The sequence below is a fragment of the Numenius arquata genome, chromosome 3 (genome assembly GCF_964106895.1).
Source record: "Numenius arquata chromosome 3, bNumArq3.hap1.1, whole genome shotgun sequence".
Taxonomy (NCBI): domain Eukaryota; kingdom Metazoa; phylum Chordata; class Aves; order Charadriiformes; family Scolopacidae; genus Numenius; species Numenius arquata.
In genome coordinates this window covers 11,033,202-11,045,510 of record NC_133578.1, presented here as the reverse complement: position 1 = coordinate 11,045,510, position 12,309 = coordinate 11,033,202, and the positions used below count along the sequence as shown (strand labels likewise).

Here is a 12,309-nt window from a genome sequence, read left to right as displayed (position 1 = left end):
GAGGAGCCGTAGGAGAACACGCTACTAAAAAGCGTGGCTTCTCACAAATAACGAGCCTGCTAATTAAGGGGATCTCCCAAAATGTCTACACCATTAACTTGGATGTAGGTGTACGACGAGGGATGGTAAAGGAGCTGTAGCTCACCGGTCGGCTGTATCTTACCGCTGTCAATATTGTCAGGAAGGTGAGGTGTTGCTGGCTGCTGTTAAACGCCCGGCACCCCATTCTGCAGAACTGAAATAAAGACAAATATCTCGGCCCAGCACGTTGATTGTTTTTTGCACACCAGGTAAAGAACCCTTATTTAGGGACAACATAACTTCACTGGAAGTTCACTGAGGAAATGGATGATGACCAAATGTCACTAAATATGGTAAGCACAGGTGGGTGTCAGCTAAATCCAGGTGTCATGAGCAAACTCATGGGGATGCCTCTTTCTGTCAGTGGGTGATTATCTTTTATTTCCTAATGCAGTGTGCTCTCAACAGTTAGCCCAGGTGCGTGCTCTCCTCCCTTGCTGTAACCCAGGCAAAATATCTGACTTTGGTTGCAAATCATAGAATAGAATCATAGAATCATCTAGGTTGGAAGGGACCTTTAAGATCATCCAGTCCAACCATCAACCTAACGCTGATAAAAAAAAATCCCATCACTAAACCATGTCTCTAAATGCTATGTCAACTCATCTTTTGACTACCTCCAGGGATGGTGCCTCAACCGCTTCCCTGGGCAGCCCATTCCAATACTTAATAACCCTTTCAGTGTAAAAATTTTTCCTAGTATCCCTCCTAAGCCCCTCCTGGTGCAACTTGAGGCCATTTCCTCTTGTCCTATCACCTGGGACTTTGGAGAAGAGACCGACCCCCGCCTCACTACAACCTCCTTTCAGGTAGTTGCAGAGAGCAATGAGGTCTCCCCTCAGCCTCCTTTTCTCCAGGCTGAACAACCCCAGCTCCCTCAGCCTCTCCTCGTAAGACTTGTTCTCCAGACCCCTCACCAGCTTCGTTGCCCTTCTCTGGACCCACCCTAGCACCTCAATGTCTTTTTTGTGGTAAGGGGCCCAAAACTGGACACAGCACTCGAGGTGGGGCCTCACCAGTGCCCAGTACAGGGGGATAATCACCTCCCAATTCCTACTCACCACGCTATTCCTGATACAGGCCAGGATGCTGTTGGCCTTCTTGGCCATCTGGGCACACTGCTGGCTCATGTTAAGCCGGCTGTCCGCCAGTACCCCCAGGTCCTTTTCTGCTGGGCAGCTCTCCAGCCACTCTGCCCCAAGCCTGTAGCGTTGCCTGGGGTTGTTGTGACCAAAATGCAGGACCTGGCACTTGGCCCCATTAAACCTCATCCCATTGGCCTCGGCCCATTGATCCAATCTGTCCAGATCCCTCTGCAAAGCCTTTCTACCCTCAAGCAGGTCGACAACTCCCACCCAACTTGGTGTCATCTGCAAATTTACTGAGGGTGCACTTGATCCCCTCATCCAGATCGTTGATAAAGATGTTAAAGAGAACTGGCCCCAAAAACGAGCCCTGGGGGACACCACTCGTGACCGGCCACCAACTGGATTTAAGTCCATTCCCCACCACTCTCTGGGCCCGCCCCTCCAGCCAGTTTTTAACCCAGCAGAGAGTACTCCCATCACAGCCACGGGCAGCCAGTTTCTCCAGGAGGATACTGTGGGAGACTGTATCAAAGGCCTTGCTAAAGTCCAGGTAAACAACATCCACAGCCTTTCCCTCATCCACCAAGCGGGTCACTTTGTCATTGAAGGAGATCAGGTTTGTCAAGCAGGACCTGCCCCTCATGAACCCATGCTGGCTGGGCCTGATCACCTGGGTGTCCTTCACGAGCCACATAATGGCACTCAGGATGATCTGCTCCATGACGTTCCCAGGCACCAAGGTCAGACTGACAGGGCTGTAGTTCCCTGGATCATCCTTCCGACCCTTCTTGTGGATGGGTGTCACATTTGCCAGACGCCAGTCAGCTGGGACCTCCCCAGTTTGCCAGGACTGCTGGTAAATGATGGAAAGTGGCTCAGTGAGCACTTCTGCCAGCTCCCTCAGTACCCTCAGGTGGATCTCATCTGGCCCCATAGACTTGTTTAAAACATCTAGGTGTTGGAGCAGGTCCCTCACCACCTCCCTTTGGATTATGGGGGCTTCATTCTGCTCCCTGCCCCTGTCTGCTAGCTCAGGGGTCTGGGTACTCAGGGAACAACCTACTCTGCTACTAAAGACAGAGGCAAGAAGGCATTCAGTACCTCAGCCTCCTCCTCATCCTCTGTCACTATGTTACCTCCTGCATCCAATGGAGGATGGAGATTCTCCCGAGTCCTCCTCTTGTTACTAATATATTTATAGAAATTCTTTTTATTGTTTTTAACATCCAAGGCCAGGTTAAGTTCTAGTTGGGCTTTGGCCTTTCAAATCTTTTCCCTGCATAGCCCTACCACACCTTACCGCACCTCGGTAATCTTCCTGAGTGGCCTGCCCCTTTTTCCAAAGGCCATAAACTCTCCTTTTTTCCCTGAGCTGTGACCTTATCTCTTTGTTCAGCCAGGCCGGTCTCTTCCCCCGGTCTCTTTACAGCGCACAGGGACAGCCTGCTCCTGCGCTTTTAAGACTTTCTCCTTCAAAAAATCCAACCTTCCTGGACTTCTTTGCCCTTCAGGGCTGCCTCCCGAGGGACTCTGTCAAGCAGGCTCTTGAAAAGACCAAAGTCTGCCCTCTGGAAGTCCGTGATGGCAGTCCTGCTGGCTCCCCTCCTTGTTTCCCCGAGAACTGAGAACTCTATCATGTCATTGTCGCTCTGCCCAAGACGGCCTCCGACTGTCACATCCCCCGCGAGTCCTTCTCTGTTCACAAACAGCAGATCCAGCAGTGCTCCCTCCCGAGTCGGCTCCCCCACCAGCTGTGTCAGGAAGTTATCCCCAACACACTCCAGGAACCTCCTAGACTGTTCCCTCTCAGCCACACTGTGTGCCCAGCTGATATCTGGTAGGTCAAAGTCTCTAAATCAGGTGGATTTATTCCTAAACTGTGCGGCTGTGATTAGAAAGCAAAGGTCTGTTGCAGCTGGTTATAGGGTGAAGGCTTGGGAGCTTTCCGGGACAGTCAGCAGGGTTCTGCTCCAAAACTCAGCCCCCAAAACCCTGTGACAGGGGAACGGGTGACCTCTCAGGTGGTGGGGTGTCTGACATCGCTGAACTGGCCGGTTGGGGCAGCAAGTGAAAAGAGAGACCAAAAGAAGTTGGGTAGATTCGGTCTTCATAGGCTTGTTTCAGTGTGCAGAAAAGCACCGTCATTTAGAAACCACTGCAGCGCTGGTATCTTACTGCACAGAAAAGGGAGGGAATTTGAAATAGTGTAAAATGTGAAAACAAATTCAGTAAAACAAAAACCACAGTAGGAAAGGTGTCCCAGCCCACGTGGAAAGCAAACAGTGCCCAGCACAACGAAATCTGAAAGTCAGGGTGGTAAAGTAGTACTGCCTAGTCACAACGTGGGAATCTTTAATAAAAAAATAAAGAAAAGAATGTGGCATGGGCTCCAAATCACCCCAAATCATGGCATTGCTGGGAAGCTCCTAAATTAAAAAAAAAATATACAGCTATACATATCTAAAACAGGAGGAAAAACCTGTACAGAAGAATGCAGAACTAAGCAGATGGTGGTTTTATATTTTATTTGTTACATTCAATAGCCTAACAGAAATGATTTAACTCACCAAAAATCATGGCTGCATTAGGTGAAAGCTATTTGTTTCACTCCACCCCAAAGGTAATTAGCAGGCTATTTCAACAGTGCAGAATAGCGACAAGGTACCTTTATAATACAGTTTAAACTATCTATTGGAAGCAATGGCAAGAATATAGTTGACTTAAAAGAATATAGTTGACTTAAAATGGGAAGAATACAGTTGACTTATAGTTGACTTAAAATGGGAAGAATATAGTTGACTTAAAAGAATATAGTTGACTTAAAATGGGAAGAATATAGTTGACTTATAGTTGACTTAAAATGGGAAGAACACAGTTGACTTAAAATGGGAAGAATACAGTTGACTTAAAATGGGAAGAATACAGTAGACTTATAGTTGACTTAAAATGGGAAGAATATAGTTGACTTAAAATGGGAAGAATATAGTTGACTTAAAATGGGAAGAACATAGTTGACTTAAAATGGGAAGAACATAGTTGACTTAAAAGAATATAGTTGACTTAAAATGGGAAGAACACAGTTGACTTAAAATGGGAAGAATACAGTAGACTTATAGTTGACTTAAAATGGGAAGAATATAGTTGACAACCAAAGGCACAGAACCAGGACCCCGTTGCCGGAGCTGGCCAAAGGCACTGTTGCTTTGCCTTTACTCCAACGCAGCTCTGAGCATTCAGCACTCCTGCAGGGTTAAAAACCCAGCAGCACCCAGGCGAACCCCTCATACGTTATCCACGCCAATTTCACGTTTAAAACACAAACCGCTAATGCCATTTCTACCCTGAAAAAGGAAAAGAAGCAAAAGATCACGGCCTCATCGCAGCTGATACTATAATAGCTGCATAAAAAATTTCCAGCAGATGGGTTACATGATGCTATATCCATGATGACAGACCTAATTACACAAAGCTAAAGTAAGCGTTTGATCAAATAAGAACTAGTACGGGATCTATCGGTTTTGGTGGTCAGGAAAAGCACGTATCAGATTCACTAGTAAAATAAGATAAACAATCTGATATTCGACAAGTGCAACAAGCACTGATGCTGGACTCACAAATTCTGGAAAGGTTACTCATAGAGTGAAGCATTATTCAGTGAACTAAATGATATGCAAAAAAACCATATATCATTTCGACGGAAAAAAGATTCCTTAGGTGACTGTGAAATACAAGTGATTTAAGTACAGCAGTTGAACAAAGTGAATTCTTTCTTCTTGGTGTCTGAATAGTAAATTAACTGCTACATGTTGAGTTATTACACTTAGGAGCTGACGGTTGATAAATTTCTTCATTCGATTCCTCTTGCTTTCAATTCTGATCGAACCCGCCGCAGATAATGAGGATCAGGGTAACCAAAACTAGGAGAGAAAGAAAAGAATTGTTCGGGCTACTTCTGCAATGAAGCACTTGACAGTTCTACAGAACCTTCTCATCAAAGTCTCTTAAAACACTTCACAGATTTTATGCACATAGTTCTTACTCCACAGAGAAAACAGACCCTATTTTGCAGGTCAGAGAGGTGGTACAGACACCTCTGTACCACCTCTTTAGGGTAAAGCTAAAAACTTAAGGTTTTAAACTTTAAGGTTAAGCTGCTGAATTTGCTTGTCCAAACTGATGCTAAGAACTTGATTTTCAAAAGCTGCCTCCTGTCTTACTGGAAAATGATGGGGCGCCTGGGTATGTGTCTTTCTGAACATCAGACCTGAGGCGTGTCCAAGCAAGCGTTCGAAACACAAATATAATGGCACCTCTGGATTTTAAGCAGTGCATCGCCAAAAGTGTGTACGAAGCAAGTGATAACTAGGGAGAGCATTTGGGAAGGGGCCGGGGTGGGGGGTGATAAAGTAAAACTCTTCTGAAAGCAAAGCTCTTTTATGATCCTAGCCCAGGAAGGAGGGTGTAGACACCGATCTTGAGAGCTTGCAGGAAGACACTTGCCCCGGGAGGCTGCAACAAGCTCAAAAGTTCTGTTCCAAGCCCCCCGTCCTGTGTCTCTAAGACTTCTTCCAGGAGCCAAACAGTTTACTGATATAATCTGTAGTTAATCGTATCTTTAAGAATGGTTTATTGTAAGTGCATCAGGAGGTGGAATGCAGTGATCCTGACCAGAAGACCACTATACGCTGAGGAATTAGTGATCCCCGTAACAGTTAACTGGGGCAGACCCAGGCTTGTGCCGTGCTGGGTGTGCAGCGTGGCCTTCAGGCCCGTGGTGGGCTGTGCACATCCCATGGCCGCAGGACAGACTCAGCCATCTCGCTCTCAGGGAGGTGCTGCTAGCAGCTTCCACTCCCTGCCTGTGATTATGCCACCTGCGTGTCCTTGCCTTTATCTAGAAGAGCAGCATGAGTCTTCAAGAAGTGCTGAACAGAGTTGTTTGCTACTAAGAAAATCCTGTAATAGCTCGAACAACCAAAATGGGGTAACCCTTTCTATGGATGGGGTCGGCACAGCGTCCTGTGCTCTGATCGGAGGCACTGAATGCTGCGCAACCTGTGGCTCCTCACATCTAAAGGGACATTACCGTATCTATAGTACAATCTCTTTCTTCTTTCTGTGAGCTCTAATAAGTAGGATTTCCAATCGTATTTTACAGAGTCTGAGTGCTGTCTTTACTGGGATCATAACGGACCAGCACCTCCTGGAGCAAAACAAGGGTAAGAGAAGGGGCTGAGATCAGGAGTCCATCCTTAGCCGCTATCAAGAGCTCGCTGTCCTGTCCTCTACTAGAAGTAGTTTCTCATCAGAGCGGTTATTAACTGAGTAGGTGCTTTACACAACTCACTGGTGAATGAGTGGCCTGAGGGGCAGCAGAAGACTAAGCTCACCCTTGTTCCAACTGTCCAAATTGGTGAAGATGATTCAAGCCTGGATCCATAGAGCATTCCACAATCGCTTTGATAGTGACAAAATCTGAAAGCTCCAATGTGGGAAATGCTCACAGGCTAGCCTTCCTGACACATCTGAGTAGCAACAAAATTACATAAAAAGAAGACTACTTACTTGGTAGGTCCTCCAAACGTGCAAGTTTTGTGGTGAATATCATTCCACGTGATAACATCTCCTACGCCAGTAGTACGTGACTGCCCCACTGTGAAAATCAGTTTTTGGTCAAAGGCCCTTTTGAGGAGCTGCAGAATTTCTTGCCCTTCCTTGTTGTCAGGTAAATACGCTGTTCGATTAGTTGAACCATAGGGTTTCCCTGGGTTTGGATGGTTGCTCTGTTTTGTAGAAAAACAAAACAAAAGCACATTGTACATCATAAATGCTTTGAAAAGTGTGAAAATCACAGATCCCAGCTTTCGCAATACTTTTTATCCTGTCTTTGATTCAAAAGGACACAGCATGACTGATGACTGACTTTGAGGTTTTTTTCTCATTAAATAATTTCTTTCATGTAAGTTTTGTTCACATTTTCTTGTCATCACTCATGCGTCCATTGTTATCTTCATTTTTCCTCTTTGCTCTCCCAAACGCATGTCACCCCACCCCTGGCTTTTCCACTGATCCCATTTTCAGTCCTAGTCATGACTCTAAGCACTTAACATAAGCTGATTTCTCACCTGGAAAGCTTACAAGCCAGCCCGCTGTTCATTTTTGTCACTTGGCCTCGGCAGCTAAGAGAATGTCTCAGAGAATCCTCATTATACTCACAAAATTTTGTTTACATGACATCACTCCCTAGATTTCAGTTCAGTCATTCCCACCGTACAAATTAAAGACAGGGAAAAATATCTTTTATGAATCTTTAAATATACTTACGGTTTGAATACCACCGTGCATACTATATCTAATCTCAATAGTACCACAACCGGGATAGCCAGGGAGAGATGAAGACACCGTTACATATGACATTGTTCCCTCGGGTTGGTTTCCTTCCACGATTCCATAGACGGTGTTACAAACAGGACACGCTTGCTTGTAAGTCATGGCCTGCTTGATGCAACTTTTGCAGAACGCATGCTTGCACTTTCTCAGAATTTCTTTACTCTTAATTGTCTCCATGCAAATCGGACACACGTCTTTGTCGCCTTCTTCTGCCTTCGCCTTAGGCTGTCCTTCAGAAGAAAGACTATTGTTTTGCCTGCTATTGTATTTCTTCACAGATGCTCCTGTAGCTTCTTGATACCTGAGATCAGAGGACAGTTGTGTCCTACTTATAGTTTGTGTTGAGTCCCCAATGTTAAGAAGGTTCACAATGTGCTGTTCAGCAGCATAAAGATGTTCTGGTAAACCACTTAAGATGAGTTTGCCTTCCTTCTTCTTAAGTTTTACATGCAGATCTTCCAATTGTTTTCCATTAAGTAGCATGTTTAATCTTTTCTTCTGATCTTCTGAAAGCTTCCAGGTGATGACTTTTTCTCTTAACATTGCAAAGGCATCCTGCAATGCATTGATGAAACTTTCAGTGGCATGTGAAGACATATCAGAAGTTTTGATCTGAGGCCTAAATATTATGAACACCTTCTGGCCACATGAACTGTCTTTCTTTTCTATTACCGTATCAAATTTGTCTTTAATGCCTTCAATTTCTTTGCTTAATGTTGTTTCCAACAATTTAAACATAGAAGCATCAACTTCTACTCCATTCCTGTATCTGTACAGTTCAGATGATATTTTCATATTCTTTTCAGTTTGGCTGTTCTCACCCTCCTCTGCTAGAAATTTTTTGGCAGCTAAAATCTCACTCACAGGGCCACGGAGTAGCAATTGATTCCCTTCCTCTTTGGCAAGAAGACACTTAAACCTAGCATTTAATTTAATTATTGTTTCATTTAATGTGGAACTGTTTCTTACAGGAATTTTTTCCTGTTTCAGATCTTCTACGCTTTTCTGAAAAGCTCTGATAAAAAAATCTTTAGCTTGTTGTATTGATGCAGGACTTCTGTCAGAAATGAAGCAAACTGAAGTGTTTCCATTGTAAAGATCTTTACTTCTTACACGCACTCCAAAATGTTCCAGTAGTACTTTGATTTGTTCTTTGCAGGTATGATTGAAATACTCATATAGAGCCGACAGAACTGTAAGCTCATTCATTTCTTCACTATTCAGACCATTTTCATCTTCCAAATCCTTCTTAATTCCAGAATGGGAAAAGTTACCATTTGTGTCATGGCCTGCAAGTATATCCTTAAAGTAGTGATAAGCTTTTTCAATATCTGTAAAATCTCCTGTCAATTTCTCGCAGCCATCAATATTAGGATTTCCTTCTCTTTTCAAATTTGGACATATAATGGTAATTTTATCCCTTTGCTCTTCAGTGAACATGCTGGTATTCAAAGTTGCAGATACTGTAAGAAATATCTAAGGAGAAGACGAGAAGATATCAGTATTTGTTTTTCCTAAGGTTCTCTGCTTCTGTATTCGGAGTAAGGAAAAGCCCTACATGTCTCAGTAGGGCCAGATTACTACAGACACATTTAGATTCATAGAAAGGTTTAGGTTGGAAGGGACCTTAAAGATCATGGAGTTCCAACCCCCTTGCCATCGGCAGGGACACCTCCCACTAGACCAGGTTGCTCAAAGCCCCGTCCAGCCTGGCCTTGGAACATTTCCAGGAATGGGGCATCCACGGCTTCTCTGGGCTGGTGCATTGGCTGGGAAACAAACCCAGGCCCCCCGCATGGCAGGCGGGAAGTTTTGTACATAGTGTTTCTTTTATGACACGTGTACACTGACATCACACACATGTAAGTAAAGCAATCAGCTTCTAAGTCTAATTTGTTAACGTCATCAGCATCGCGGGAACAAAGACAGTAACTTTGCTCCTTAGTTTGAGACCGTGACCAGTACTCCCTGCTCCTGACCCCTGCTAATGTGGTTAGCATAACTAACGCCATTTTAGAGGGCTAACGGCCATTCCCTGTGCCTGAGCTGGTCGCGTATTTGTCCCTTTCCCCCTCATTATCAGGCCCTGAAGTAGACGAAGCAAACAGATTTCTTCTTCCCCTCCCTATTGTCCTCGAGGTTCCTGGGCAGCAGGCCGACTACTCCCGTCCTTACTGGCCTTGAAGGTTCCAGGCACCAAGCCAACCAAGTGGTGATGGATCACAGAAAAGGGAAGTGGAACAACATGCAGAGCACTGTCTGCAAAATCAAGCAGTTACAAGCCCTAAGTGGGAATTTGGCCCGCAACTGCTGCTGGACAGCGAGACCCGTAATCCCCCAACATCTGCTTCCTCCAAGGACTGACTGAACAACTCTTACTCTTTTATGCGTTTTTCAAGTCTAGATAATGATCGTTGTATCAATACAGCAAGCCAAGTATTAAGTTTTGAAATAATCTTTAGAGGGTCCAGGTGATTAGAAACCAAAAGCTAAGCCACGCTATAAAGTTCAGTGCTATGCTACTTATAAAACTGCGCTACGCTGATTCTGCTTGTGGAAATTCTGTTCTATTCAGATCATTAAATCTATGCTTCGCTAATCATAAAATCCTGTTACCAAAAAAATAAAGCTTTAATTGTAACTACAACTTAGTGCCATCGTCATTCTGCCAAGGATCCCCAAAGAACCCATCTGTCCCCTTTGTGTCAGGTGACAGAGACACAACGTGTTTTACCAGCATGTATAAGTTATATCATGTTGTTCTTTAACTATATTAGACTTTCTAGTTTTCTTTTACTATCTTTCTTAAAAAAACTCCCCAAAATCATGCTTTAGTAACTAAGGGTTAAGGCAAAAAACAGGATTCTGAAAAATAACAACAAACATCTTCATATCTCTACTTGGCAGAGAGAGGAGGATAGGGAAATTTGCAGCATACTGCTACGGATTTCAGATAACCATGATGTCGGCACATGCTGTACCTCAAAAGCTACATCTATGGTACTACGCGAAAGAGGGTAAACCCTCTGGGCCAGACATCAGTGTCTCGGTAGAGCCACATCCACATCATGTAACACGTAGCCTGGCCCTACCCCATATCCCTAACACACAGCTCATCTTTTCTTTTCTGCATAACTTTATTTCAGACACTTTGAAGTGTAAGTTTGCTGTGCTACATCCCATCAAAGCAGATTCCTTTAACACTGAGGTGAGGGATGGAAGTAATTAGGGCTGTTTGAAGGTGCAAAACATGCTCAAATAGCATTAGATGTCTGTGTATCAGGAAGGGATCCAAATCTCACAAAATTCTTCCACCTTTTGGGAGCAGTCCTTGGTGCATACCATCCCCAAATCACAGAATCATAGAATGGTTTGGGTTAGAAGGGACCTTAAAGATCATGGAATTCCAACCCCCCTGCCACGGGCAGGGACACCTCCCGCTAGATCAGGTTGCTCAAAGCCCCATCCAGCCTGGCCTTGAACACTTCCAGGGATGGGGCATCGAAAACTTCTCTGGGCAACCTGTTCCAGTGCCTCACCACCCTCACAGTAAAGAATTTCTTCCTGATATCTAATCTAAATCTCCCCTCTTTCAGTTTAAAACCATTACCCCTCGTCCTATCACTACATACCCTTGTAAAAGGTCCCTCTTCAGCTGTCTCGTAGGCGCCCTTTAGGGACTGGAAGGAGCTATAAGGTCTCCCCGGAGCCTTTTCTTCTCCAGGCTGAACAGCCCCAACTCTCTCAGCCTGTCCTCACAGCACAGCTGCTGAAACCTGCCCTGGTGCCGCTCTGGGAACAGTGCGTGTCCCCAGTATGTGCCAAAGCCATGCTGGACAACATGCTGCCTGGGAACATGCCTGGATGACGTGTGACCCAGAACTCAAAAGTCGCTCCCTGCCCCCATTTTACTGACTAAGACAATCTAACTGAAATCTGCTTGGCACGAAATACTGAAGCAACGCAAAGGACTCGTGGATCTACAAGCAGGGCAGGTCGCGACACTGCTCTTCCTGACGTACCTTTTTGGTGATGACTTCTCCTGCCGCGTCCCCATGGCCTCTGGCTGCCCGCTGAGGTGGGGAAGAGCTGGACGAGGCCTGCGCTGCAACCGGGCTCTTTCCCGGGTCCCCTTCTCCCGCCTGGATGACAATCCTCAGGCTCTGGGTGCCCATTTCCAAGATGTGATCCGTGCGGGCTTCCACACTCCTCTTATCTGCAGCAATTTGGGGACAGGCAGAGATGAGGCTGATAAAAGTCACCTGAAAACTCCACGGCTACAAGCGGCCAGAGACCACCGGCCCTTTACCCCTGCACTGCCGGCAGGATGGTACCCTCGACGGCCATTTCCCGCTCCCCCCCACCCACCCCCACGCCTGAGAGACCTGCGGCCCAACTGACACCCCCTTCCCCGGGGGCGGCCGTGCCTCAGCCGCCCCCTCGCCCCCTCAGCGGCGGGGCCGTGCCCAGCCGCGGGCACCGCCCGCCCCAGCCCCTCTCCCCGCTCCGTCCCCCTACCTCGCTCCTGCTGGAAGCGCACCCAGTAGGTGCCGGGCTCGGGGCCCACCCGCACCTCGCACTCGCCGCCCCCCGACCGCTTCCCTGACTGGAAGTAGCTCTGGAGCTTGAGCAGCGCCTTCTCGGGGGCGCTGGGCGCCGGGCAGAGCCGCACTAGCAGCGGCGCCGCCGCCATGATGCCCTCGCCGCTCCCCGCTGCCATGATGCCCCCGCCGCTCCCCCGCTTTCGGTT

The 12,309-nt window shown here is 46.3% G+C and overlaps 1 protein-coding gene across 1 annotated transcript; it reads right to left on the bottom strand.

The window, feature by feature from the left end:
* Positions 1 to 3,701: 3,701 nt before the first annotated feature.
* Positions 3,702 to 12,298, bottom strand: DTX3L (deltex E3 ubiquitin ligase 3L). The gene is made up of 5 exons (XM_074145486.1): positions 12,078 to 12,298; positions 11,582 to 11,775; positions 7,494 to 9,035; positions 6,735 to 6,952; positions 3,702 to 5,086 (listed from the first exon to the last, which is right to left on the bottom strand). Exons 1-5 carry the CDS (start codon positions 12,277 to 12,279, stop codon positions 5,017 to 5,019), a joined length of 2,226 nt encoding a protein of 741 aa, XP_074001587.1. The 5' UTR covers positions 12,280 to 12,298; the 3' UTR covers positions 3,702 to 5,016.
* Between the last annotated feature and the right edge of the window lie 11 nt (positions 12,299 to 12,309).

Excerpts from the sequence above, each read along its gene's own strand:
- DTX3L (XM_074145486.1), bottom strand. The coding sequence starts at position 12,279 with ATGGCAGCGGGGAGCGGCGAGGGCATCATGGCGGCGGCGCCGCTGCTA. Across the intron at positions 11,776-12,077 it reads GCGCTTCCAGCAGGAGCGAG|ATAAGAGGAGTGTGGAAGCC; the intron begins GTAGGGGGACGG and ends AAATTGCTGCAG. Across the intron at positions 6,953-7,493 it reads TGCACGGTGGTATTCAAACC|AGCAACCATCCAAACCCAGG; the intron begins GTAAGTATATTT and ends TCTACAAAACAG.